This window comes from Elephas maximus, chromosome 19 (genome assembly GCF_024166365.1).
Source record: "Elephas maximus indicus isolate mEleMax1 chromosome 19, mEleMax1 primary haplotype, whole genome shotgun sequence".
NCBI lineage: Eukaryota > Metazoa > Chordata > Mammalia > Proboscidea > Elephantidae > Elephas > Elephas maximus.
The window spans coordinates 69933538-69961121 of NC_064837.1; the positions used below are offsets into that span (position 1 = coordinate 69933538).

The 27584-nt window shown below is 43.1% G+C and overlaps 1 protein-coding gene across 1 annotated transcript in view; it reads left to right on the plus strand.

Annotated features, from left to right (window-relative positions):
• The window catches only part of CCDC40 (coiled-coil domain containing 40), a 73965-nt gene that overhangs the window by 23225 nt on the left and 23156 nt on the right, over positions 1-27584 (plus strand). The window contains exons 8-10 of the mRNA XM_049860939.1: positions 7548-7705; positions 8588-8710; positions 13847-13968. Of these exons, the coding sequence (XP_049716896.1) occupies positions 7548-7705; positions 8588-8710; positions 13847-13968 (403 nt within the window). The remainder of the gene's footprint in view (positions 1-7547; positions 7706-8587; positions 8711-13846; positions 13969-27584) is intronic.

A 27584-nucleotide genomic window follows, 5' to 3' on the forward strand; every position in this document is an offset into this window, starting at 1 on the left:
CTACTGAGCATGGAGAAACCCTGGGCCCTGGACAGCTCTTCAGTCCTGCTCCCCCCTGAGTGACCCAGGGAGAACTCAGAGACCACCGGGACCCAGCTCAGCCCAGATTTCCGATGTGTTTGTTCTAGGATGGGGCTAGGCACTGTTTGTTTCTTGCGTCTATTAGCCTTTCAAGTGATTCTCATGTGCACCCGAGGCCGAGAACCACAGATCTGGGGTAGCAGTGCTTACAGACTTCCAAGGAGGAAGGGTGAGCAAGGCTCCTTCTACCCTGGAACAACAGACTGGTTAGAAATCAACGACCAAGAGAAGTTCACACATGAAAACTTCTGGGTGCAGCCAAAACAGCTCAGGTCAAACCCGGGGCCCTGCGTGCTTCCATTTACAATGTCATAAACAAGACTGAGAATAAGATGTGGGATTTATGAAGCAGAAATAAAACAGACCAAAAGGCAAAGTAAACCAAAAGAAGTAGGAAAAAGAAATTAATAAAGATAAAAGCAGAAGTTGGTGAAATAAAAATTTAAAAACTAATTCACTTGATAAATAAAAATGCTTAGTTTTTTTTTTAAATGAGCAAGATTTCTGATAAAGAACAAAAAGGAGATGGACAAGTAACGAAAATGGGAAATCAGAGAAATCACTTTTTTTTTTTAATTTCAAGAAAACTGTGCGTCATGGTGATCATTGGAGAAGTTGAAGATGTCACCCAAAATCTATTTTTCCTAAAAGTACCAGTAAGAGAAGGTGTCATGGAAGAGTCCTATCAGCCTTTCAGTGAACAGACTTTTCCTATGGTATTCAGCTGTCCCAGGGAAGGGAAAAGTTGGGAAACTCTCCCCAGATTTGTTAAATACTTCATATAATGCTTACTCCAAAACTTAATAACGTATAAACACAGAAAACTATAAATCACTTATGAGGTACAAAAATCCTAAATAAAATATTAGCAAATTAACGTCAGCCATATACTAAAAATACCTAATAGCCACCTATTAAAAAAAAACGTTGCCATTGAGTTGATTCCGACCCCCTAGGGACCCTATAGGACAGAGTAGCACTGCCCCATAGAGTTCCCGAGAAGCGGCTGGTGGATTCGAACTGCCGACCTTTCCGTTAGCAGCCAAGCTCTTAATGACTACACCACCAGGGCTCCACCGTATAGCCAAGTAGGGTTTATTTCTGGAATTCAGGTATACTTTGAAATTTGGGGAGCTACTAATTTAATTCATTATATTCATAAGTTAAAGGAGAAGAAAGTTACTTTCTTGGTGGATGCCAAATGAGTGTCTGATAAAACTCATGGTCCATTCTAAACTAGGATAAAGGAAGCTTCTCTATAAGTATTTATCAGAAACGAGCAAGAAGAATTTATTACCTGGAAAGTCCTAGAGACATTACAGTAAAAACAGGATGACCTGCTAACACCACTGTTATTTGGCATTGTGTTGGAGGCTCTAGTGATGCAAAAAAACATACTGGGGCTGAAATGATGAAATTCTCTTTACCAGTGCATGGTTGTTTATCTAGAACACTCAAGATAATTAACGGCGGGGAAAAAGAGCTGATAGAAGCGTTAAGCAATCAGTGAGTAGCTGAATACCAGATCTGTTGTTTTCTTCTGTAGCAATAATAGCCAGTTACACCAAACCCGTCGCTGTTGGGTTGATTCCGACTCATAGCAACCCTATAAGACCGAGTAGAACTGGCGCATAGGGTTTCCAAGGCTGTGATCCTCACCGAAGCAGACTGCCACATCTTTCTCCTGAGCTGTGGCTGGTGAATTTGAACCACTAGCTTTTTGGTTAGCAGCCAAGCGCTTTAACCACTGTGCCACCAGGACTCCCTATAAGAGCTATAATAACCATAAAATACTTTAGGAGTAAGTCTAACAAGAAATGAGTGAGTCTGCAATGGAATACTACGCATTGATAAAGAACAGTGATGAATCTGTGAAACATTTCATAACATGGAGGAACCTGGAAGGCATTATGCTGAGTGAAATTAGTCAGTTGCAAAAGGACAAATATTGCATAAGACCACTATTATAAGAACTTGAGAAATACTTTAAACTGAGAAGAAAACATTCTTTGGTGGCTACAAGAGGGGGAGAGAGGGAGGGTGGGAGAAGGGTATTCACTAATTAGATAGTAGATAAGAACTACTTTAGGTGAAGGGAAAGACAACACACAATACAGGGGAGGTCAGTACAATGGGACTAAACCAAAAGCAAAGAAGTTTCCTGAATAAACTGAATGCTTCGAAGGCCAGTGTAGCAGGGGCAGGGGTGTGGGGACCATGGTTTCAGGGGACATCTAAGTCAATTGGCATAATAAAATCTATTAAGAAAACATTCTGCATCCCACTTTGAAGAGTGGAGTCTGGGGTCTTAAACACTAGCAAGCGGCCATCTAAGATGCATCAATGAGTCTCAACCCACCTGAATCAAAGGAGAATGAAGAACACCAAGGACACAAGGTAATTACAAGCCCAAGAGACAGAAAGGGCCACATGAACCAGAGACTACATCATCCTGAGACCAGAAGAACTAGATGGTGCCCGGCTACAACTGATGACTGTCCTGACAGGGAACTTAACAGAGAACCCCTGAGGGAGCAGGAGAGCAGTGGGATTCAGACCCCAAATTCTCATAAAAAGACCAGAATTAATGGTCTGACTGAGAATAGAAGGACCCTGGTGGTCATGGTCCCCAGACCTTCTGTTGGCCCAGGACAGGAACCATTCCCAAAGCCAACTCTTCAGACATGGATTGGACTTGAACAATGGGTTGGAGAGGGATGCTGGTGAGGAGTGAGCTTCTTGGATCAGGTGGACTCTTGAGACTAAGTCGGTATCTCCTGCCTGACGGGGAGATGAGAGGGTAGAGGGGGTTAGAAGCTGACGAAATGGACACGAAAAGAGAGAGTGGAGGGAGGGAGCGGGCTGTATCATTGTGGGGAGACTAACTGGGAGTATGTAGCAAGGTGTGTAGGTTTTTGTGTGAGAGACTGACTTGATTTGTAAACTTTCACTTAAAGCACAATAAAAATTATATATAAAAAAAAGAAATGAGGCACTAGAAGAAAACAAATAATAAAAATTAGAGCTGAACTAAATGAATTAGAGAACAGAAAAACAATTGAAAGAATTAACAAAGCCAAAAGCTGGTTCTTTGAAAAAATTAACAAAATTGATAAACCATTAGCTAGACTGACTAAAGAAAAACAGGAAAGGAAACAAATAACCTGAATAAGAAACGAGAAGGACCACATCACAAGAGAGCCAAATGAAATTAAAAGAATCATTTCAGATTACTACGAAAAATTGTACTCTAACAAATTTGAAAACCTAGAAGAAGTGAATAAATTCTTGGAAAAACACTACCTACCTAAACTAACACATTCAGAAGTAGAACAACTAAATAGACCCATAACAAAAAAAGAGATTGAAACGGTAATCAAAAAACTTCCAACAAAAAAAAGCCCTGGCCCGGATGGCTTCACTGCAGAGTTTTACCAAACCTTCAGAGAAGACTTAACACCACTACTACTGAAGGTATTTCAAAGCATAGAAAAAGACAGAATACTACCCAACTCATTCTATGAAGCCACCATCTCCCTGATACCAAAACCAGGTAAAGACATTACAAAAAAAAGAAAATTATAGACCTATATCCCTCATGAACATAGATGCAAAAATCCTCAACAAAATTCTAGCAAATAGAATCCAACAACACATCAAAAAAATAATTCACCCTAATCAAGTGGGATTTATACCAGGTATGCAAGGCTGGTTTAATATCAGAAAAACTATTAATGTAATCCATCACATAAATAAAACAAAAGATAAAAACCACATGATCTTATCAATAGATGGAGAAAAGGCATTTGACAAAGTTCAACACCCATTTATGATAAAAACTCTTACCAAAATAGGAATTGAAGGAAAATTCCTCAACATAATAAAGGGCATCTATGCAAAGCCAACAGCCAATATCACTCTAAATGGAGAGAACCTGAAAGCATTTCCCTTGAGAACGGGAACCAGACAAGGATGCCCTTTATCACCGCTCTTATTCAACATTGTACTTGAAGTCCTAGCCAGGGCAATTCGGCTAGACAAAGAAATAAAGAGTATCCGGATTGGCAAGGAGGAAGTAAAGCTATCACTATTTGCAGATGACATGATCGTATACACGGAAAACCCTAAGGAATCCTCCAGAAAACTACTGAAACTAATAGAAGAGTTTGGCAGAGTCTCAGGTTATAAAATAAACATACAAAAATCACTTGGATTCCTCTACATCAACAAAAAGAACACCGAAGAGGAAATAACCAAATCAATACCATTCACAGTAGCCCCCAAGAAGATAAAATACTTAGGAATAAATATTACCAAGGATGTAAAAGACCTATACAAAGAAAACTACAAAGCTCTACTACAAGAAATTCAAAAGGACATACTTAAGTGGAAAAACATACCCTGCTCATGGATAGGAAGACTTAACATAGTAAAAATGTCTATTCTACCAAAAGCCATCTATCTATACATATAACGCACTCCCAATCCAAATTCCAATGTCATATTTTAAGGGGATAGAGAAACAAACCACCAATTTCATATGGAAGGGAAAGAACCCCCGGATAAGCAAAGCATTACTGAAAAAGAAGAAGAAAGTGGGAGGCCTCACTCTACCTGATTTCAGAACCTATTATACAGCTACAGTAGTCAAAACAGCCTGGTACTGGTACAACAACAGGCACATAGACCAATGGAACAAAATTGAGAACCCAGATATAAATCCATCCATGTACGAGCAGCTGATATTTGACAAAGGACCAGTGTCAGTTAATTGGGGAAAAGATAGTCTTTTTAACAAATGGTGCTGGCATAACTGGATATCCATTTGCAAAAGAATGAAACAGGACCCATACCTCACACCATGCACAAAAACTAACTCCAAGTGGATCAAAGACCTAAACATAAAGACTAAAATGATAAAGATCATGGAAGAAAAAATAGGAACAACGTTAGGAGCCCTAATACAGGGCATAAACAGAATACAAAACATTACCAAAAATGATGAAGAGAAACCAGATAACTGGGAGCTCCTAAAAATCAAACACCTATGCTCATCTAAAGACTTCACCAAAAGAGTAAAAAGACCACCTACAGACTGGGAAAGAATATTCAGCTATGACATCTCAGACCAGCGCTTGATCTCTAAAATCTACATGATTCTGTCAAAACTCAACCACAAAAAGACAAACAACCCAATCAAGAAGTGGGCAAAGGATATGAACACACATTTCACTAAAGAAGATATTCAGGCAGCCAACAGATACATGAGAAAATCCTCCCGATCATTAGCCATTAGAGAAATGCAAATTAAAACTACAATGAGATTCCATCTCACACCAACTAGACTGGCATTAATCCAAAAAACACAAAATAATAAATGTTGGAGAGGCTGCAGAGAGATTGGAACTCTCATACACTGCTGGTGGGAATGTAAAATGGTACAACCACTTTGGAAATCTATCTGGCGTTATCTTAAACAGTTAGAAATAGAACTACCATACAACCCAGAAATCCCACTCCTCGGAATATACCCTAGAGATACAAGAGCCTTCACACAAACAGATATATGCACACCCGTGTTTATTGCAGCTCTGTTTACAATAGCAAAAAGTTGGAAGCAACCAAGGTGTCCGTCAACGGATGAATGGGTAAATAAATTGTGGTATATTCACACAATGGAATACTACGCATCGATAAAGAACAGTGACGAATCTCTGAAACATAACATGGAGGAATCTGGAAGGCATTATGTTGAGCGAAATTAGTCAGAGGCGAAAGGACAAATATTGTATAAGACCACTATTATAAGATCTTGAGAAATAGAAAAAACTGAGAAGAACACATACTTTTGTGGTTACGAGGCGGGGAGGGAGGGAGGGAGGGAGAGGGTTTTTATTGATCAATCAGTAGATAAGAACTGCTTTGGGTGAGGGGAAAGACAACACTCAATACAAGGAAGGTCAGCCCAATTGGACTGGACTAAAAGCAAAGAGGTTTCCGGGATAAAATGAATGCTTCAAAGGTCAGCGGACCAGGGGCTGGGGTCTGGGGAACATGGTTTGAGGGGACTTCTAAGTCAATTGGCAAAATAATTCTATTATGAAAACATTCTACATCCCACTTTGAAATGTGGCGTCTGGGGTCCTAAATGCTAACAAGCGGCCATCTAAGATGCATCAATTGGTCTCAACCCACCTGGAGCAAAGGAAAATGAAGAACACCAAGGTCACACAACAACTAAGAACCCAAGAGACAGAAAGGGCCACATGAACCAGAGACCTACATCATCCTGAGACCAGAAGAACTAGTTGGTGCCCGGCCACAATCGATGACTGCCCTGTCAGGGAGCACAACAGACAACTCCTGAGGGAGCAGGAGGCCAATGGGATACAGACCCCAAATTCTCATAAAAAGACCATACCTAATGGTCTGACTGCGACTAGAGGAATCCCGGTGGCAATGCTCCCCAGACCTTCTGTTGGCACAGGACAGGAACCATCACCGAAGACAACTCATCAGACATGAAAGGGACTGGTCAGCGGGGGGGAGAGAGATGCTGATGAAGAGAGAGCTAATTAAATCAGGTGGACACTGGAGAGTGTTTTGGCAACTCTTGACTGGAGGGGGGATGGGAAGATAGAGAGAGAGGGAAGACGGCAAAATTGGCACAAAATGAGAGACTGAAAGGGCTGACTCAATGGGGGAGAGCAAGTGGGAGAAGGGAGTAAAATACATGTAAACTTACATGTGACAGACTGATTGGAATTGTAAATGTTCACTTGAAGCTTAATAAAAGTTAATTAAAAAAAAAAAAGAAATGAGTGAGTCTGTATGAAGAAAAACAGTAAACATTTACTAAAGGCCATAAAGCAGATTTAAATAAACGGAGCACCCATGTCACTGGGTAGGAAGATGCAGTCATATACAATGATCCTGTATTAAAAAAAAAAAAAAATTAACTAAGCTACCTCCTTCAAGAGCCACCTATACAACAGTCACCCAGCAACCTTTCGATCACTAACTGAGTTTTCTCTTTGAATCTACCCACTGGAAGTGAGCAAGCAACAACCAGTGAAGCTATGGCTCCCAAAGAAATGGCTATTCTAGCTTTATAAAAGGAGCCTTGGTGGCATAGTGGTTAAGCACTCGGCTGCTAACCAAAAGGTCAGTGGTTGGAACCCACCAGCTGCTTTGCAGGAGAAAAGACCCAGAGACCTGCTTCCTCCCCAGCAATCTGCTCCCGTAAAGGTTAAACCAAAACCAAACCCAAAACCGGTCACCCTCAACCGGATTCGGACTCATAGCGACCCTCCAGCACAGAGTAGTGTTTTTCCAAGAAGTGGCTGGTAGATTGGAACTGCCAACCTTCTGTTTAGCAGCCACCAGGGCTCCCTCCCACCTCCCTGGCCTTAGGCCAGGTGAAAAGGTGTGTGTGATGGAATGACCGTTCCTGCTTCCTCCCCCAGTGGCAGCACTGCACGCTGAGGTGGAGAGCCTGTCCCTGAATCTCTTCTACATGCAGCACATAGACCAGGATGTGCGTGATGACATCTGCGTGATGAAGCAAGTCGTCAAGAAAGCTGAGATGGAGAGGATGCGGGCCGAGGTTGAGAAGAAAAAGCAGGTACCCTGCAGATCCACCACACACTGAGTCATCACCAAACCTTTAGTTTTCAAGAAGGTGCTCCACTTTGCCACTTGCTGGAGCTCTCACTGCAAAGGAGCCCAGGCAGCGCAGTGGTTAAAGTGCTCGGCTGCTAACCGAAAGGTGGGTGATTCAAACTCACCAGCCACTCTGAGGTAGAAAGATGTGGCCGTGTGCTTCTGTAACGATTTCAGCCTTGGAAACCCCATGGGGCAGTTTTACCCCGTCACATGGGGTTGCTATGCACTGGAACTGACTTGACAACAATGGGGTTGTTGTTTAGAGCACTACAGCCTGGAGGTCAGGGCCAGCCTTGGTATGTGTTCCCAAGTACTGCCATAACAAAAGTACCACAAATAGGTGGTTTTAAAGAACACAATTTTATTTTCTCACAGTTCTGGAGGCTAGAAGGTCAAATTCAGGGTGTCCGCAGGGCAAGGCTCTCTCTCTCTCCCTGTGGGCAGTAGGAGAAGGCCTTTCCTTATCTCTCCCAGCTTCTGGAAGTCCCGGTATTTCTCAGCATTCCTTGGCTTATAGATAGGTTCTCACACGGCGTCTTGCCCCTGTCTGTGTCTCTCTGTGTCTGTTTTCCCTTTTTATAAGACACCACTCAGAAGGGATTAGGTTTAGGACCCACCCTACTCATGTATGTATGACCTCATTAACATAACAAAACAAAAACGTATTTCTAAGCAAGGGCACATTCATAGGAGCAGGGATCAAGGACACCAACATATCTTTTGGGAGGACACAATTCAAACCATGGCAGTATTGTTGGCCAGCCCTCCAAAGGGTTGGCAGAGAATGGCCTCTAAGGCCTGGATGTGTCCCCACAGGCCATCTTCTCTTCTTGTTCCCCAGGACCTACACGTGGATCGGCTCACCACTCAAGTCAATCAGCTGGAAGAAAACATTGCCCTGTTTGAGGCTAAGTGTCTTGCCCAGGCTGAGGACACCCGGACCTTACGAAAAGCAGTGAGTGAGGTAAGAGTACCCCTTGCAGCTCTCCCGGGCAGAACCACCCACTTCGCTCCACCACACAGGGCATTGACCACTGACCTAAGGCCTGGCATGTGGCAGGCAGGTCACACATGCCACTGAGTGAAAGACTAACTAGTGGTACCCCAGTTTCTTACCCAGTTCCTTGAGGTGAAGAGCCGGGTCTCATCCATCTGTATGCCTCCTTAAGCATGTCAGTATTGCAACTTGGAGCTTGAATTTTTTCTTCAGTTCTTTCAGCTCGAGAAATGCCAAGTGTGTTCTTACCTTTTGGTTTTCTAGCTCTAGATCTTTGCACACGTCATCATAATACTTTGTCTTCTCGAGCCGCCTTTTGAAATCATCTGTTCAGCTCTTACTTCATCATTTGTTCCAGTTGCTGTAGCTACTCCACGTTCAAGAGCAAGTTTCAGAATCTCTTCAGACATCCATTTTAGTCTTTTTTTTGTATGTGTGTGTGTGTGTTTTTAATGACTTTTTGCTTTCCTCATGTATCATGTCCTTGATGTCGTCCCACAACTCGTCTAGTCTTGTTTGGTTGTGAGTGTTGAGTGTGTCAAACCTATTCCTGAGTTGGTCTCTAAATTCAGGTAGGGCATACTCAAGGTCATACTTGGGCTCTGGTTGGTCTCTAAATTCAGGTAGGGCACACTCAAGGTCATACTTGGGCTCTGGTTGGTCTCTAAATTCAGGTAGGGCACACTCAAGGTCATACTTGGGCTCTGGTTGGTCTCTAAATTCAGGTAGGGCACACTCAAGGTCATACTTGGGCTCTGGTTGGTCTCTAAATTCAGGTAGGGCACACTCAAGGTCATACTTGGGCTCTGGTTGGCCTCTAAATTCAGGTAGGGCACACTCAAGGTCATACTTGGGCTCTGGTTGGTCTCTAAATTCAGGTAGGGCACACTCAAGGTCATACTTGGGCTCTGGTTGGCCTCTAAATTCAGGTAGGGCACACTCAAGGTCATACTTGGGCTCTGGTTGGTCTCTAAATTCAGGTAGGGCACACTCAAGGTCATACTTGGGCTCTGGTTGGTCTCTAAATTCAGGTAGGGCACACTCAAGGTCATACTTGGGCTCTGGTTGGTCTCTAAATTCAGGTAGGGCACACTCAAGGTCATACTTGGGCTCTGGTTGGCCTCTAAATTCAGGTAGGGCACACTCAAGGTCATACTTGGGCTCTGGTTGGTCTCTAAATTCAGGTAGGGCACACTCAAGGTCATACTTGGGCTCTGGTTGGTCTCTAAATTCAGGTAGGGCACACTCAAGGTCATACTTGGGCTCTGGTTGGTCTCTAAATTCAGGTAGGGCACACTCAAGGTCATACTTGGGCTCTGGTTGGTCTCTAAATTCAGGTAGGGCACACTCAAGGTCATACTTGGGCTCTGGTTGGTCTCTAAATTCAGGTAGGGCACACTCAAGGTCATACTTGGGCTCTGGTTGGTCTCTAAATTCAGGTAGGGCATACTCAAGGTCATACTTGGGCTCTGGCGGATGTGTATTAATTCTCTTCAGCTTCAGCTTGAACTTGCATGTGAGCCACTGATGGTCTGTTCTGCAGTTGGCCCCCTGGCCTCGTTCTGACTGATGATACTGAGGTTCTCATCGTTTCTTTCCACAGATGTAGTCAATTTAATTCCTGTGTCTTCCATCCAGTGAGGTCTCCGTGTATAGTTGTCATTTATGTTGTTGAAAAAGGCTATATCCAATGAATAAGTCGTTGGTCTTATAAAATTCGATCGTGTGATCTCCTGCATTGTTTCTGTCATCAAGGCCGTATTTGCCAACTACTGATCCTTCTACTTTGCTTCCAACTTTTGCATTCTAATCACCAGTAATTATCAATACATCTTGATCGCATGTTTGATCAATTTCAGACTGCGGAAGTTGGTAAAAATCTTCGATTTGTCTTTAGTGGTTGGTGCATAAATTCGAATAATAGTATTAACTGCAATTCCTCGTAGGCGTATGGACGTTATCCTATCACTGACAGTGTTGTATTTCAGGACAGACTGGCAGACGGATGGTAGATCTATAAATATAAATAACCTGTAATGTAGTCCAAATCCAGTTTAATTTTTTAACTGACGAAACGATTCTTAAATTTATCTAAAAAATAAATTAGGAGGACTAGCCAAGAATTGTTTTGGAAAGGAAGATTCATGTAAGGTGACCCACCATCCTTGGTTGCCCGGGAGCCAAGGGTTTCCAAGATGCAGGGCTTTCAGCATTAAAACTAGGGAGAGTCCTGGGCACACAGGGAGGGTGGGTCGCCCAGCATTCCCCGACCAACATTAAAATGTATTAGAAAGATGAATGGTGAATGCTTTGCTGTGCATATTTTCACCACAATTATAATATATAGTAAAACATGTGAAAGCTGGAATCTTTGTGAGGCAGAAGCCTGTCAGAGAAGGAAAACTCAAATATTTTCCACTAAAATGAGCTACAGAAAAGTGTTAACACTGCACTCTCTAAAAGGTGGAAAACTCACGAGACCTGGGAAAACAAGGCAGTCCAGTTGAGTTCTCGCTCTCACAGGTTTCACTGTATATGTATTGATGTTGTGTGCCATGGAATTGATTCCTACTCATAGAGATCCTATAGGACAGAGAAGAACTGCAATTGGGTTTCCTAGGCTGTAACCTTTCTAGGAGCAGATGGCCAAGTCTTTTCTCCCTAGGAGCAGCTAGTGGGTTTGTACCATTGACCTTTCAGTTAGCAGCCAAGTGCTTAACCATTACACCTCCAGGGCTCTCCCTATATACTCATCTATGTATATGTATGTAGCACAGCCTTCTGCATGGATTATACCTCAACATAAAGAAAACAAAAATCCTCACAACTACAATAAGCAACATCATGATAAACAGAGAAAAGATTGACTCGATGGCACCTAACAACAACATATATATATGCATGCGTATTTGTTTATGTATGTATATATGTATATGAACGTGTATATTATATATGTGCACATATATATGTATGTATATGACAAAACTCTAAAAGAATAGTGTGTTCTAGAGATCAGGATGGATGGACAGACCACTGGAGCCTAAGAGAGAGCCTAGAAACAAAGGTTTATATAAAAATTGAGTAGATTATAAATTACTGGATAACCAATGAATTATTAAGCCAATGATGTTGAGACATTTGGTTAATCATTTAGGAAAAAAAATTAATTTAAATCTTTCCTCATACCCGACAGTAAAATAAATTCCAGATGGAACAAGTATTTAAATGGGAGGAAAGGTACCAGAAGAAAATAAAGAAAAATATTGATATAACCCTGGGCTGGGGAGTCCTTTCTAAGCATAACACCAAAAAGCAAAACTCTTTTTTTTTTTTTTTTTAATTTTTATTGTGCTGTAAGTGAAAGTTTACAAATCAAGTCAGTCTCCCATACAAAAATTTATATACACCTTGCTATTTTTTATATACTCCTAATTGCTCCCCCTCTAATGAGACAGCCCACTTCTTCCCTCCAGTCTCTCTTTTCTTATCCATTCTGCCGGCTTCTGACCCCCTCCACCCTCTCATCTCCCCTCCAGACAGGAGCTGCCCACAGTCTCATGTGTCTACTTGATCCGAGAAGCTCACTCTTCACCAGTATCATTTTCCATCCCCTATTTTTTTAGTCCAGTTCAATCCCTGTCTGAAGAGCTGGAAAAGCAAAACTCTTAAAGGAAAAGATGAGAAGGGTTGACTACACAAATCATAGCACATTTGTCCGTTAAGGACACCAACAACGAAACGAAAAGATAAGAGACACACTTGCAAGAGACAAAGGTACAGCCACTAGTAAACTTGGTGGCAGGAAGAGATTTTGAAAACCAGTACAAAGTGCCCTGTGCACGTTTATACCATAGGATGGTGGTATATTACATGATGCTGCGTAGTTTTCTTTTTTAAGTCTTTTTGTACTTCCTGCCTCTGTGTTGAGGGTGCCTCCACCAGGTCAGGCTCCTCTGTGTGGTGCTCATTTTTGCACTCCAAGCACGCAGAACAGGGCTTGGCCATAACAGGTGCACTGTAGATGCTGGTCTGGCACCCGGCGGGTATTGGAGCAAGGGCAGCCAGCATCCTCATCCCCCTTATCCTCCCCTCGCCTCCACAGCTCCCAGCACATCAGGGCCCCAAGTGAAGCCTTCTAGGTGCCTTTAAAGCTGTAGTTAATCTCGTTTCTATCCTCTTGCTGATGCACGGTAAAAAAAAAAAAAAAAGCGTCTTAGAGTTCTCTAGAGAAACAGAACCAGTGAGACTTGAAACAAAAACCCATTGCCATCAAGTCAATTCTGATTCATAGAGACCCTATATGACAGGGTAGAACTGCCCCATACAGTTTCCAAGAATTGGCTGGTGGATTCAAACTGATGACGTTTCAGTAGCAACTGAGCTCTTAACCACTGCACCACCAGGGCTCCAAGACATGAGACATAGGCATATATAAATAAAAGAGGAGCCCTGGTTAAGTGCTCATTGAAACCCACCGCCACTCTGCAGGAGAAAGATGTGGCAGTCTTGGAAACCTTATGGGCACTGCTACTCTTTCCTATAGGTTCACTATGTGTCTTGACGGATTTGACTCAACAGCAATGGGTACATATATACTGTGTGTGTATATATGAGACAGAGAGAGAGATTTACTTCAAGGGATTGGCTCACATAGCTATGGGGCCTGGCAAGTACAAAATCTGTAGGTCAGAGAGCAGGCTGGAGATTCCTGCGGGTTTTCATCCCAAGGTCCATAGGTCAGGTGATAGGAAGAGTACAGAGTGAAGAGAGAGCCAGGTCTGCCAAAATATCTATTTATAATCTTAAGGTAGTCCACACCCTAAGGACATTCCTCTTTTGACTTATTGATTTATTACATTACATTATGGAAGGTAATTACATTCCATTGGGTTAGATTACATTACGGAACAGCAACTAGTCTAGTGTTTGGCCAGACCACTGGGAACCATAGCCTGGCCAAGCTGATGCACAAAATTAACCATTGCAAAAAGCAAGGCGGAAGTAAGAGAAAAGATAGCTCAGGGGCGCTGAGGCTGCGGCGTTCTTCTGGGTCTGTGGCCGTAGACGAGATGAGACAGGTGTTTGCTTGGTGCCTCTCTGCAGGCCTGCATGGAAATTGACGCCATCAATGTGGAGAAGAAGCATATCCTGCAGCAATGGGCCACCAGCCTGGTGGGGATGAAGCACCGTGATGAGGCACACAGGACCATCCAGGAGGTCTTGAGGTGTGGGGCGCAGGGGTGCAGGGCGGGCAGGTAGGGGCCACCATGCAGTGCTCTACTTCTGTCAGGTGCACAGAGGGCCCTCCTGGCAGTGTCCCCAGACAAAGGCACACCTGGAGCCCTGAAGCAGGATGCCTCCTGGAAGCTCCCCATTTTTCTGGGATTCCATGCTGCTTAAGTCCTCTCAAGCTTTCCGAGAGGGCAATAGCACTCTCCTGCTCAGACTCCCCGGGAGGGTTAAAGGGAGACAGTGAGGGGGAAAGGAGACCAGGATGTTTACCTTCAGGAGCTATAGATCTCCCTTTGATGTTCAGCTTCACCACCTGTGTGCAGATATGCCCTCCCTTCGCCATTGTTCTGCCCCGGCCCAAACATGATCCTCTGTCTAAAGCCCCACGTGGACGGGCTAGGAGCCCCTTCCTCACCTGGGACTGTCCTGTCACAGCAGGGGATGGAAGCAGAGGGTGCTACCCAGCCCTGAAGTTTCCATGCCTTAATTCCCAAATAGTTGTCATCAAGTCGACTCTAATTCATGGCAACCTCATATGTGTTAGAGTAGAAATGTCCTCCATAGGGTTTTCACAGGCTGATTTTTTGGAAGTAGATCTCCAGGCCTGTCTTCCAAGGCTCCTTTGGGTGAACTTGAACCTCCAATCCTTTGGTCAGCAGCCGAGAGCATTAACGGTTTGCTCTACCCAGGACTCCTTGGCCTGTGCATGCAATGGAATATTACTCAGCCATAAAGAGAAATGAAGCTCTAATATAGCTACAACAGCATGGATGGTGAACATGATGCTAAGTGAAATAAGCCCAACACAGTAATACAAATATTGTGTGATCCCGCTTAGAGGAAACATCTAGAACAGGCAAATGCGTAGGGACAAAAAGTCATGAGTGGGTAGGAGGGTAGGCGGGATGGGGGTGCTTACAGGGCACCGAGCTTCCGTCTGGGGTGATGAGAAAGTCTGGAAATAAATAGCAGCGAGGATTGCACAACTTTGTGAATATAATTAATGCCACCGAATTGTACACTTAAAAATGGTTAAAATGGCAAATTTTAGGTTATATGTATTTTACTATAGTAAAAAAAAATGGAGGCATAGGCCGTCTGTGAGACAAGGGCAGCTTTGCCTATCACCCCACACGGGTGCGTTAATGCCCGGCCAGTTAGTGAGACCATCACCAGCCTCAGACCCTGAGCGAGGCCCTTCTGTGAGTATGGCACTCAGGTATGGCTCTCCTGGCTCACAGGCTGTGTCCCCACAGGGACCTCACGAGGCAAACACACCGCCATGAGCCCCCCCACACATTGTTCAGCCCTCTCAAGCCTCCAAGACTAATCCCCTCCCCACCCCCTCCCCTGGCCACTGGGCTAGTTCCTACGTGTCCCTGGAGACCCAGCTTTACCGTCACCTCCTCACTTCCCCTATTTTGATATTTAATCTTTTGTACAAGTCACTCGGTTAAAATTCTTTGAGTTTAGTACAGCAGAGCCTCCAGCCCCCCATCCTGCAGTCGCTGCTTCCCTCCCACAGGAAATGAGTTCCTGGGCCCTGGGCCTCCCCTCCCTGGGCACTTCCCGCATTTCCAGCAAATGCGTGCATTCCCTGCTGGCCTTCCTTCCTTCTTCAGCAATAATGGTGGCATCTTTGGAGATGAAACCTGCAGATGCTCCGCCCTCCTCTTCACCCAACCCTGTGTGGCCTTTGCCATTCAGGCTCTTGCTGCCTTGTCTAAGGTTGCTGCATTAACAATTATATTACCAGATAAATCACCAGACTGGGGCTTTGGGCTTTGGGATCAGGGGATGTTCATTTGCAGATGTGGTAGGTAGTGCCCAGTAGGACTATGACAATAACATCTGCCAGCACTGTGCAAAGTCCCGGCCACCTGGGTGTGCTAGTGCTTGGTTGGATTGTACCAGTCTGATAGATGGGAAGATGATATCTTGTTTTTTCAAATATGCGGGCATAGAATGTTTTAAAAACAACTTAGGGGCTGTGTCTGACCTCCTTAACTTCACAACCGGAAAGGAGAATCAAGATCTACAGCCCAAGGCTGATTCTTACGAGGCAGAGGTCAGACATGCCTCCTCTCTCCGCCATCTTTACCAATTCTGACACCAGCCATCCTCCCACGGCAATCTCTACTTCTCTGCTGGGTTGGATAATTTCGTTACAATGGCCACACAGAACTCACAGACCATACTCATGATTATGGGGTTTATTAGAGAAGTAACAGTAACATTTCAGGCTCAGGAACACTCAGGTTACAGTTCTTCCATCAGGACAGCCTCTTCCCAGCTGTGCTTGAAGGCAGTCCTCTCCCTGGCCCTGGGCCTCTGCCCAAAGGCACTCAGCCTTCTTTCTCCATGGGCCAGGAAGCCCACCACGCCGTCTCCTGCTGCAGGGCCTCTGCTGCCATCTCTCTCTGCCTTCGGTGTTACAGCTCTCTCTGTCTCCCTTCGCAGTGCAGGGACCCTGGGTCCAAAGGATGCACTCTCCACCCTTGGCTGTTCTTCCTTGGTGGTGGTGGGATCCTCTCTGTCCCATCTCTGGGGTCACTCATTTCAAGACCAGCAGGATGGCAAAACCAGCCAGTCCCTTTGGCAGGCCAAAATTATCCTATCACACAGTCCCGCCCAATCACGTGGGTGAGAGTTTCAAGACCATAGTAAGAGAGGCCACACAAAGGCTAGGCAATCCATTGCACTGCAATTGTCCATTGGATATTTTAGCAAAATACACACACCAGATACACATACACAGAAACACTCACACAGACTTGCACAGAGTCATTCACACACACACAAACTCACACACAGACTCATACAGGCTCACACACAGACAGCGCCCAGTTAAAAATGTGTCCCCGAAAAAGGGGCATGGACCAGGCCCTTTGAGGTTCTGTCCATTCATCCTTCCTGCTCAGAGAGCCCGATGTCCCTGTACCGGGCAAACAGGCACAACAGCTCTCAAGACTGCTGGCATGTCCACTGGGGACCGAGTAGTCTCTTTGGCCTCAGGGCTGGGGCTGGCGCTGCCCTCCCCAGGAAGCAGGATGTCTGGGTGAAGACAGACATCTCCCGGCCACGCTGACACTTGAAAGGCCACAGCTACCAGTGGGATTCTTATACTGTCACAGAACGTGGGTCCTAAGAAAATACGAGTAACTATGATGGAGACCCCAGTAAACACTTCCAGATCATACGTGTTCAAAGGGAACTGGCCGTTCCCGCATGAAACTTCTCAAAATGAGCCAGAATGCAGGAAGATTGTGCACTGTGGTGAGCTTGTGTGGGTGTTTGGGGGGCCACTCATAAAGAGCACACTCCTGGACCCCCTTGTGCCCTATTTTCTGCGTTTGTCTTACTTCTGACTGGAAATTCGGGGGCAGACAGGTGTCATTCCCGCCAGCCAGGAGCCCCTTTGGTCAAGGTACAGAGCCTTGGAGACCCTGTAACAGGTTCCCCAGCTGTGGCCACAGCCGGCGGGCAGCTGGTCAAGGGTCTGGGGGGAAGCGAGGTCCCACCCCATCACAGACCACTAGGCACCCCGGTGTGTCCTCTTCAATTGCAGCATCTGTGCCATATGCCAGCTATGTTTCGCTGATTTTCCAGTGGCGCCTATTATCAAGGAAGTTTTTAAGGTGTGTGTGTATGTTTTTTTTTTAATAATTTCCATCACAGCTAAGCGAGCACACCACCGGGAACTATGAAAAACAGAAGAAAGGGTTTAAAAATATCCCTACTCTGAAGCCAGCATAACTTGTCCAAGGCAAGGTCATGGAAGCGCCATAGACACATCCAAACTCCCTGAGGGACCAAATTACTGGGCTGAGGGCTGTGGGGACCATGGTCTCAGCGAACACCTAGCTCAATTGGCATAACATAGTTTATAAAGAAAATGTTCTACATCCTACATTGGTGAGTAGTGTCTGGGGTCTTAAAAGCTTGTGAGCAGCCATCTAAGATACTCCTCTGGTCTCACCCAGTCTGGAGCAAGGGAGAATGAAGAAAACCAAAGACACACAGGAAGGACTAGTCCAAAGGACTAAAGGACCACACTTACCACAGTCTCCACCAGACTGAGTCCAGCACAACTAGATGGTGTCTGGTTACCACCACCGACAGCTCTGACAGGGATCACAAAGAGGGTCCTGGACAGAGACAGAGAAAAATGTGGAACAAAATTTTAACTCACACACACACACAAAAAAGACCAGACTTGGAGGCGGAGCCAAGATGGCAGAATAGACAGATGCTTCCATGGAGCCCTCTTTACAACAAAGACCTGAAAAAAACAAGTGAAAGGAGTATATTTGTGACAAGCTAGGAGCCCTGAGCATCAAAGGCAAGCTTAGAAAATGAACTGAGGGGCAGGGGGAGGAAGAGACCGTTCAAAAGCGGAGAGGAGTTACTGGACCTGAATCATGGGGAGCCCTCAGGTATCATTCCTGGAGCGGCGGCAGCAGCGGGGTGCTACTAGCATTTCCTCAGGGAGAAGCAGCCAGCCACACAGCCCACTCACACCTCCGGAACCTGAGGAGAACTGCACTCTCAGCAAAAGCTAACTACTTGTGTATATTTTACTGCACCCCTCCCCCCGCCACCTCCAAGCTGGCTTCAGCGGCTGAATCCCTTGGCCTCCGATAGCCCCTGTTGAGCACCTAGAGCCATCCTCCCGGCCTTGGGGAAGGAAAAAATATCCATTTGGGGGAAAAGATAATTTGCTAGGTCCACTAACCAGGGGAGCTCAGGAGAGAAGCAGCTCCTGTCCAGGCATAAACTGTCCGTGGACCTTGAGCACCTTTCCCCTCTGCATGGACCTGTGTGGGCCTATTTCGGGAGAATAGGCCCTTGTTGGCAGACTCCAACCATTGCAGCTGTGTGGTGGAGAGGTGGGTGTTTGATGTTTGACATTGCTTTGCCTATTAAACAAGGTCCCCCACCTACCCACATCAGGGACGAAAGGACTGGTAGCTCCACTCGGGTCACCCAGACACCTGCAACAGGGGTCCAGAGATAACTGGTACCTCCCAGTCCTTACAACCAAAACCTTTGGGTGCCCATAGTCCGTCTGCAGAACCCGCCCACCTGCACGCTCTAGGGAACAGGGACACGCTTTCCTCAGAGATATTCAGGGGTCGGTTCTCAGCCCCCTGCCTTGTTCAGAGCGTGACCCCCAGCTACAATCAGATACAGGTATATACGCCAATCACCCCTGCCCCTCTAAGTCTGTAGGACAGAGCCTGTACCACGCACTTGATGATCAGCTACCTGGAAACCTGAGGTGAATTCATACAAGAAAACTGAACAGACTCCTAAACTGATATACCTGATAACAGCTCTAGCCAGCTGGGGGACAGGACGTCAGAGCTCCAAAGGCGAAAATAATCAAGCTAGCTCACTCAAGCAACCCATAGGGGTATACCAAAACAAAACAGAGCAAGAAACTACATACGACACAGTAAGCAAGCATATCTAATACAATAACTTATAGATGGCTCGGAGACAACAGTCGACATCAAGTCACATAAAGAAACAGCCCATGATCACCTCAACAGTCTCTCAAAACAAAGAATCCAGGGATCTTCTAGATGTAAGTGCATTCCTGGAATTACCAGATGCAGAATACAAAACTTTAATATACAGAACCCTTCAAGACATCAGGAAGGAAACGAGGCAATATGCAGAACAAGCCAAGGAACACACAGATAAAGCAACTGAAGAACTCAGAAAGATTATTCAGGAACATAATGAAAAGTTTAATAAGCTGGAAAAATCCATCGACAGACAGCAACCAGAAATTCAGAAGATTAACAATAAAATTACAGAATTAGACAACTCAGTAGAAAGTCAGAGGAGCAGAATTGAGCAAGTAGAAGCTAGAATTTCTGAACTCGAAGATAAATCACTTGGCACTAATATATTTGAAGAAAAATCAGATAAAAGAATTTAAAAAAATGAAGAAACCTTAAGAATCATGTGGGACTCTATCAAGAGAAATAACCTACGAGTGATTGGAGTACCAGAACAGGGAGGGATAACAGAAAATACAGAGAAAATTGTTGAAGATTTGTTGGCAGAAAACTTCCCTGATCTCATGAAAGATGAGAAGATATCTATCCAAGATGCTCATAGAACTCCACATAAGGTAGATGTTGAAAGAAAGTCACCAAGACATAATCAAACTTGTCAAAACCAAAGATAAAGAGACAATTATAAGAGCAGTGAGGGATAAATGAAAAGTCACCTACAAGGCAGAGCCAATAAGAATAAGCTCGGACTACTCGGCAGAAACCATGCAGGCAAGAAAGCAATGGGATGACATTTTTTAAAAATTGAAGGAAAAAAATTGCCTGCCAAGAATCGTATATCCAGCAAAACTATTTCTTAAATATGAAGGTGAAATTAAGACATTTCCAGATAAGCACAAGTCGAGGGAATTCGTAAAAACCAAACCAAAACTAGAAGAAATACTAAAGGGAGTTCTTTGGTTAGGCAGTCAGTAATATCAGGTATCAACCTAAGACTAGAAGACTGGGCAGAGCAATGAGAAGTCAAACCAGACAGGGAAATAAAAAAAAAACAAAGCAAGATTATATATATATATATATATATATATATATATATATATATATATATATAAAAAGATCAAAACAGAGTAACAGGGATGTTATTATATAAAAGAAGACAACATTAAAGTAATAAAGAGGGACTAGGAAATGTAATCACACACCTTCCTCATGGAGAGGAAGATACGGCAATACAAAGAAATAAAAGTTAGGTTTAACTTTAGAAAAATAGGGGTAAGTAAAAAGGTAACCACAAAGGAGACAAACTATCCTACTCATCAAAATAAAATACAAGAAAAAAATACAGACTCAGGAGAAACAAAATCAACAAGAACAAATATGAGGAAAGGACAATATACAAAGAAAATCTACTCAGCACATAAAATCAAGCGGGAAAAGAAGTTGTCAACAACACATAAAAAAAGACATCAAAATGATAACACTAAGTTCATACCTATCCATAATTACCCTGAATGTAAATGGACTCAATGCACCAATAAAGACACAGAGAGTGGCAGAATGGATTAAAAAACAAGATCCGTCTATATGCTGCCTACAACAGACACACCTTAGACTTAGAGACACAAAGAAACTAAAACTCAAAGGATGGAAAAAAATATATCAAGCAAACAACAATCAAAAAAGAGCAGGAGTGGCAATATTAATTTCTGACAAAATAGACTTTAAAGTTAAATCCATCAGAAAGGATAAGGAAGGACACTATATAATGATTAAAGGGACAATACACCAAGAAGATATAACCATATTAAATATTTATGCACCCAACGACAAGGCTGCAAGATACATAAAACAAACTCTATCAGCATTGAAAAGTGAGATAGACAGCTCCACAATAAAAGTAGGGGACTTCAACACACCACTTTCGGTGAAGGACAGGACATCCAGAAAGAAGCTCAATAAAGACACGGAAGATCTAAATGCCACAATCAGCCAACTTGACCTTGTAGACATATAAACAGTCCACCCAACAGCAACCAAGTATACTTTCTTTCTAGTGCACAGGTGACATTCTCTAGAATAGACCACATATTAGGTCATAAAGCAAGCCTTAGCAGAATCCAAAACATTGAAATATTACAAAGCATCTTCTCTGACCATAAGGCCATCAAAGTGGAAATCAATAACAGGAAAAGCAGGGAAAAGAAATCAAACACTTGGAAACTGAACAATACCCTGCCCGAAAAAGACTGGATTATAGAAGACATTAAGGATGGAATAAAGAAATTCAGAGAATCCAATGAGAATGAAAACACTTCCTATCAGAACATTTGGGACATAGCAAAAGCAGTGCTCAGAGGCCAATTTATATCCATAAATGTATACATCCAAAAAGAAGAAAGGGCCAAAATCAAAGAACTACGCCTACAAATTGAACGAATAGAAAGAGAGCAACAAAAGAAACCCACAGGCACCAGAAGAAAACAAATAATAAAAATTAGAGCTGAACTAAATGAAATAGAAAACAGAAAAACAATGGCAAGAATTAACAAGACCAAAAGCTGGTTTTTTGAAAAACTCAACAAAATTGATAAACCACTGGCCAAACTGACAAAAGAAAAACAGGAGAGGAAGCAAATAACCCAAATAAGAAATGAGATGGGCAATATTACAACAGACCCAACTGAAATTAAAAGAATCATATCAGATTACTATGAAAAACTATACTCAAACAAATTTGAAAACCTAGAAGAAATGGATGAATTCTTAGAAACACACTACCTACCTAAACTAACACAAACCCAGGTAGAACAACTAAATAGACCCATAACAAAAGAAGAGATTGAAAAGGTAATCAAAAAACTCCCAACAAAAAAAAAAGCCCTGGTGGATGGCTTCACTGCAGAGTTCTACCAAACCTTCAGAGAAGAGTTAACACCACTACTACTAAAGGTATTTCAGAGCATAGAAAAGGATGGAACACTAGCAAACTCATTCTATGAAGCCACCATATCCCTGATACCAAAACCAGGTAAACACACCACAAGAAAAGAAAATTATACACCTATATCCCTCGTGAATGTAGATGCAAAAATCCTCAACAAAATTCTAGCCAATAGAATTCAACAACATATCAAAAAAATAATTCACCATGACCAAGTGGGATTCATACCAGGTATGCAGGGATGGTTCAACATTAGAAAAACAATTAATGTAATCCACCACATAAATAAAACAAAAGACAAGAATCACATGATTTTATCAATTGATGCAGAAAAGGCATTTGACAAAGTACAACATTCATTCATGATAAAAACTCTCAGCAAAATAGGAATAGAAGGAAAATTTCTCAACATAATAAAGGGCATTTATACAAAGCCAACAACCAACATCACCCTAAATGGAGACAGCCTGAAAACATTCCCATCGAGATCAGGAACCAGACAAGAATGCCCTTTATCACCACTCTAATTCAACATTGTGCTGGAAGTCCTAGCCAGAGCAATTAGGCTAGATAAAGAAATAAAGGGCATCCAGATTGGCAAGGAAGAAGTCAAAGTATCTCTATTTGCAGATGACTTGATCTTATACACAGAAAACCCTAAGGAATTCTCCAGAAAACTACTGAAACTAATAGAAGAGTTCAGCAGAGTATCGGCATACAAGATAAACACACAAAAATCAGCTGGATTCCTCTACACCGACAGAAAGAACATCAAAGAGGAAATCACCAAATCAATGCCATTTACAGTAGCCCCCCAGAAGATAAAATACTTAGGAATAAATCTTACCAGAGATGTAAAAGACTTATACAAAGAAAACTACAGTACACTTCTGCAAGAAACCAAAAGAGACTGACATAAGTGGAAGAACATACCTTGTTCATGGATAGGAAGACTTAACATTATAAAAATGTCTATTCTACCAAAAGTGATCTATACATTTAACGCAATTCCTATCCAAATCCCAAGGACATTCTTTAATGAGATGGAGAAACAAATCACCCATTTCATATGGAAGGGAAAGAGGCCCCGGATAAATAAAGCATTACTGAAAAAGAAGAACAAAGTGGGAGGCCTCACACTACCTGATTTTAGAACCTATTCTACCGCCACAGTAGTCAAAACAGCCTGGTACTGGAACAACAACAGATACACGGACCAATGGAACAGAATTGAGAATCCAGACATAAATCCATCCACATATGAGCAGTTGATATTTGACAAAGGCCCCAAATCAGTTAAATGGGGAAAAGACAGTCTTTTTAACAAACGGTGCTGGCATAACTGGGTATCCATCTGCAAAAAAATGAAACAAAACCCATACCTCACTCCATGCACAAAAATGAGCTCAAAATGGACCAAAGACCTAAATATAAAATCTAAAACGATAAAGATCATGGAAGGAAAAATAGGAACAACGTTAGGAGCCCTAATACATGCCACAAACAGTATAGAAAACATTGTAAAAAAATGTAGAAGAAAAACTGGATAACTGGGACCTCCTAAAAATCAAACACCTGTGCTCATCGAAAGACTTCACCAAAAGAGTAAAAAGACCACCTACAGACTGGGAAAAAGTTTTTAGTTATGACATTTCTGATCAGCACCTGATCTCTAAAATCTATATGATACTGAAAAAACTCAACTACAAAAAGACAAATAACCCTATTAAAAAATGGGCAAAAGATATGAATAGACACTTCACTAAAGAAGACATTCAGGTAGATAACAGATACATGAGGAAATGTTCACCGTCATTAGCCATTAGAGAAATGCAGATCAAAACTACAATGAGGTTTCATCTTACTCCAACAACATTAATCCAAAAAACACAAAATAATAAATGTTGGAGAGGCTGTGGAGAGATTGGAACACTTCTACACTGCTGGTGGGAATGTCAAATGGTACAACCACTTTGGAAATCTATTTGGTGCTTCCTTAAAAAGCTACAAATAGAAATACCATAAGATCGAGTAATCCCACTCCTCGGAATATGTCCTAGAGAAATAAGGGCCTTTACATGAACAGATACATGCACACCCATGTTTACTGCAGCACTGTTTACAATAGCAAAAAGATGGAAGCAACCAAGGTGCCCATCAATGGATGAATGGATAAATTATGGTATAGTCACACAATGGAATACTATGGATCGATAAAGAACAGTGATGAATCTGTGAAACATTTCATAACATGGAGGAACTTGGAAGGCATTATGCTGTGTGAAATTAGTTGTAAAAGGACAAGTATTGTATAAGACCACTATTATAAGAATTTGAGAAATAGTTTAAACGGAGAAGAAAGCATTGTTTTGTGGTTACGAGAGGGGAGAGGGTGGGAGGGTGTGAGAAGGGTATTCACTAATTTGTTGGTAGATAAGAACTACTTTAGATGAAGAGAAAGATGGCACACAATACAGGGAGGTCAGTACAATGGGTCTAAACCAAAAGCAAAGAAGTTTCCTGAATAAACTGAATGCTTCGAAGGACAGTGTAGCAGGGGCAGGGGTTTGGGGACCATGATTTCAGGGGACGTCTAAGTCAATTGGCATAATAAAATCTATTAAGAAAACATTCTGCATCCCACTTTGAAGAGTGGCGTCTGGGGTCTTAAACGCTAGCAAGCAGCCATCTGAGATGCATCAATGAGTCTCAACCCACCTGGATCAAAGGAGAATGAAGAACACCAAGGACACAAGGTAATTACAAGCCCAAGAGACAGAAAGGGCCACGTGAACCAGAGACTACATCATCCTGAGACCAGAAGAACTAAATGATGCCTGGCTACAACCGATGACTGCCCTGACATGGAACACAACAGAGAACCCCTGAGGGAGCAGGAGAGCAGTGGGATTCAGACCCCAAATTCTCGTAAAAAGACCGGACTTAATGGTCTGACTGAGACTGGAAGGACCCCGGTGGTCATGGTCCCCAGACCTTCTGTTGCCCCAGGACAGGAACCATTCCCAAAGCCAACTCTTCAGACATGGATTGGACTGGACAGTCGGTTGGAGAGGGATGCTGGTGAGGAGTGAGCTTCTTGGATCAGGTGGACACTTGAGACTATGTTGGCATCTCCTGCCTGGAGGGGAGATGAGAGAGTAGAGGGGGTTAGAAGCTGAAGAAATGGACACAAAAAGAGAGAGTGGAGGGAGAAAGCGGGCCGTCTCATTAGGGGAAGAGTAATTGGGAGTATGTAGCAAGGTGTATGTAAGTTTTTATGTGAGAGACTGACTTGATTTCTAAACTTTCATTTAAAGCACAATAAAAATTGTATAAAAAAAAAGACCAGACTTATTGGTCTGAGAAAGACTGGTCCAGACACACTTACAGCTAAATAATGAAGTCACTCCTGAGGTTCACCCAAAGATTAGACAGGCCCATAAAACAAAACGAGGCTAAATGGGCACAGCAGCCCAGGGACAAGGATAGAAGGCAGACGGGACAGGAAAGCTGGTGACTGGGAACCCAAGGTTGAGAAGGGGAGAGTGTTGACCTGTCATGGGGTTGACAACCAATGTCAAAAAACAGTGTGTGTATTGATTGTTTATGAGAAATTCGTTTGCTCTGTACACCTTCATCTGAAGTATAATAAAAAATTGTTTTAAAAAATAAAAATCTCCCCACTCTGCCCCCCTTGGTGGCCCAATGATTATCAGCACTTTGGATTGCTCAAATCGTCCGTCTTCTCCCCACACATGTGCATTACTGGCTTTAAGAATTCTATCATACAATTATAACTGTATTTCTAAAAATGAGATGTTTTATTTTTATTCTCAACCTTTACACATTTGTAAGACTGCCACTTCCCTAAAAAGAAAATGAGTCATTTAAGGCGGGCTTATTGGGGATAATTTATGTACAGTGTAGTTTATCCTTTTTTTTGCATTAAAAAAATAATTAATTTTATTGTTGTTGAAAATATACACAGCAAAACAAACAGCAATTCAACAGTCTCTACATGTACAATTCCATGGCGTAGGTTGCACTCTTTGAGTTGTCCAACCAGTTTACGTTGATGGGGGAGGAACAGTTTGGAAAAGGACAGTGAGAATGGTTGCCCTTTTTTTTTAATACACAGTTCAGTGATTGCTGGCAAAGGGGCAGGGGCGTGTTACCACTTGTACACTCAAGATGTAGAGAATTTCCTTCATCCCAAAGGCCAGCACCCTCCCTCCACCTCCAGGCCCTGCCAACCACTGCTAGTCTCCTGCCCCCGTAGTTTTGCCACTTGTAGAATGTGATGTGAATGGAATACCACCGTCTGTAGCTTTGCGTGTCTGGCTTCTTTCACATAGCTTTTAAGCTTCATCACTGTTGCCGTATCAATAGCCCATTTTCTTTTTATTGATGAGTAGTCTACTGTATGAACACATCACCGTCTATTTCTCTTGGCCAATTGATGGACATTTGGGTTGTGTCTTAGTCATCTAGTGCTGCTATAACAGAAATACAAGTGGATGGCTTTAACTAACAGAAGTTTATTCTCTCACAGTCTAGTAGGCTAGAAGTTCAAATTCAGGGCGTCAGCTCCAGGGGAAGGCTTTCTGTCTTGGCTCTGGGCGAAGGTCCTTGTCATCAATCTTCTCCTAGACTAGGAGCTTCTCCACACAGGGACTCCAGGTCCAAAGGACACTCTCTGCTCCCGGTGCTGCTTTCTTGGTGGTAGGACGGACCCCATGCCTCTCTGCTCGCTTCTCTTTTATATCTCAAAAGAGGTTGGTTTAAGACAAAATCTAATCTTGTAGATTGAGTCCTGCCTCATTAGCATAACTGCCGCCTATCCCCCCCCCATTAACATCATTGTTGTTGTTGTTGTTGTTAGGTGCTATTGAGTCCGTTCAGACTCATAGCGACCCTATGCACAACAGAACGAAACACTGCCAGGTCCTGCACCATCCTTACAATCGTTGTTATGCTTGAGCTCATTGTTGCAGCCACTGTGTCAATCCACCTCATTGAGGGTCTTCCTCTTTTCAGCTGACCCTGTACTTTTCCAAGCATGATGACCTTTTCCAGTGACTGATCCCTCCTGACAACATGTCCAAAGTATGTAAGAAGCAGTCTCACCATCTTTGCTTCT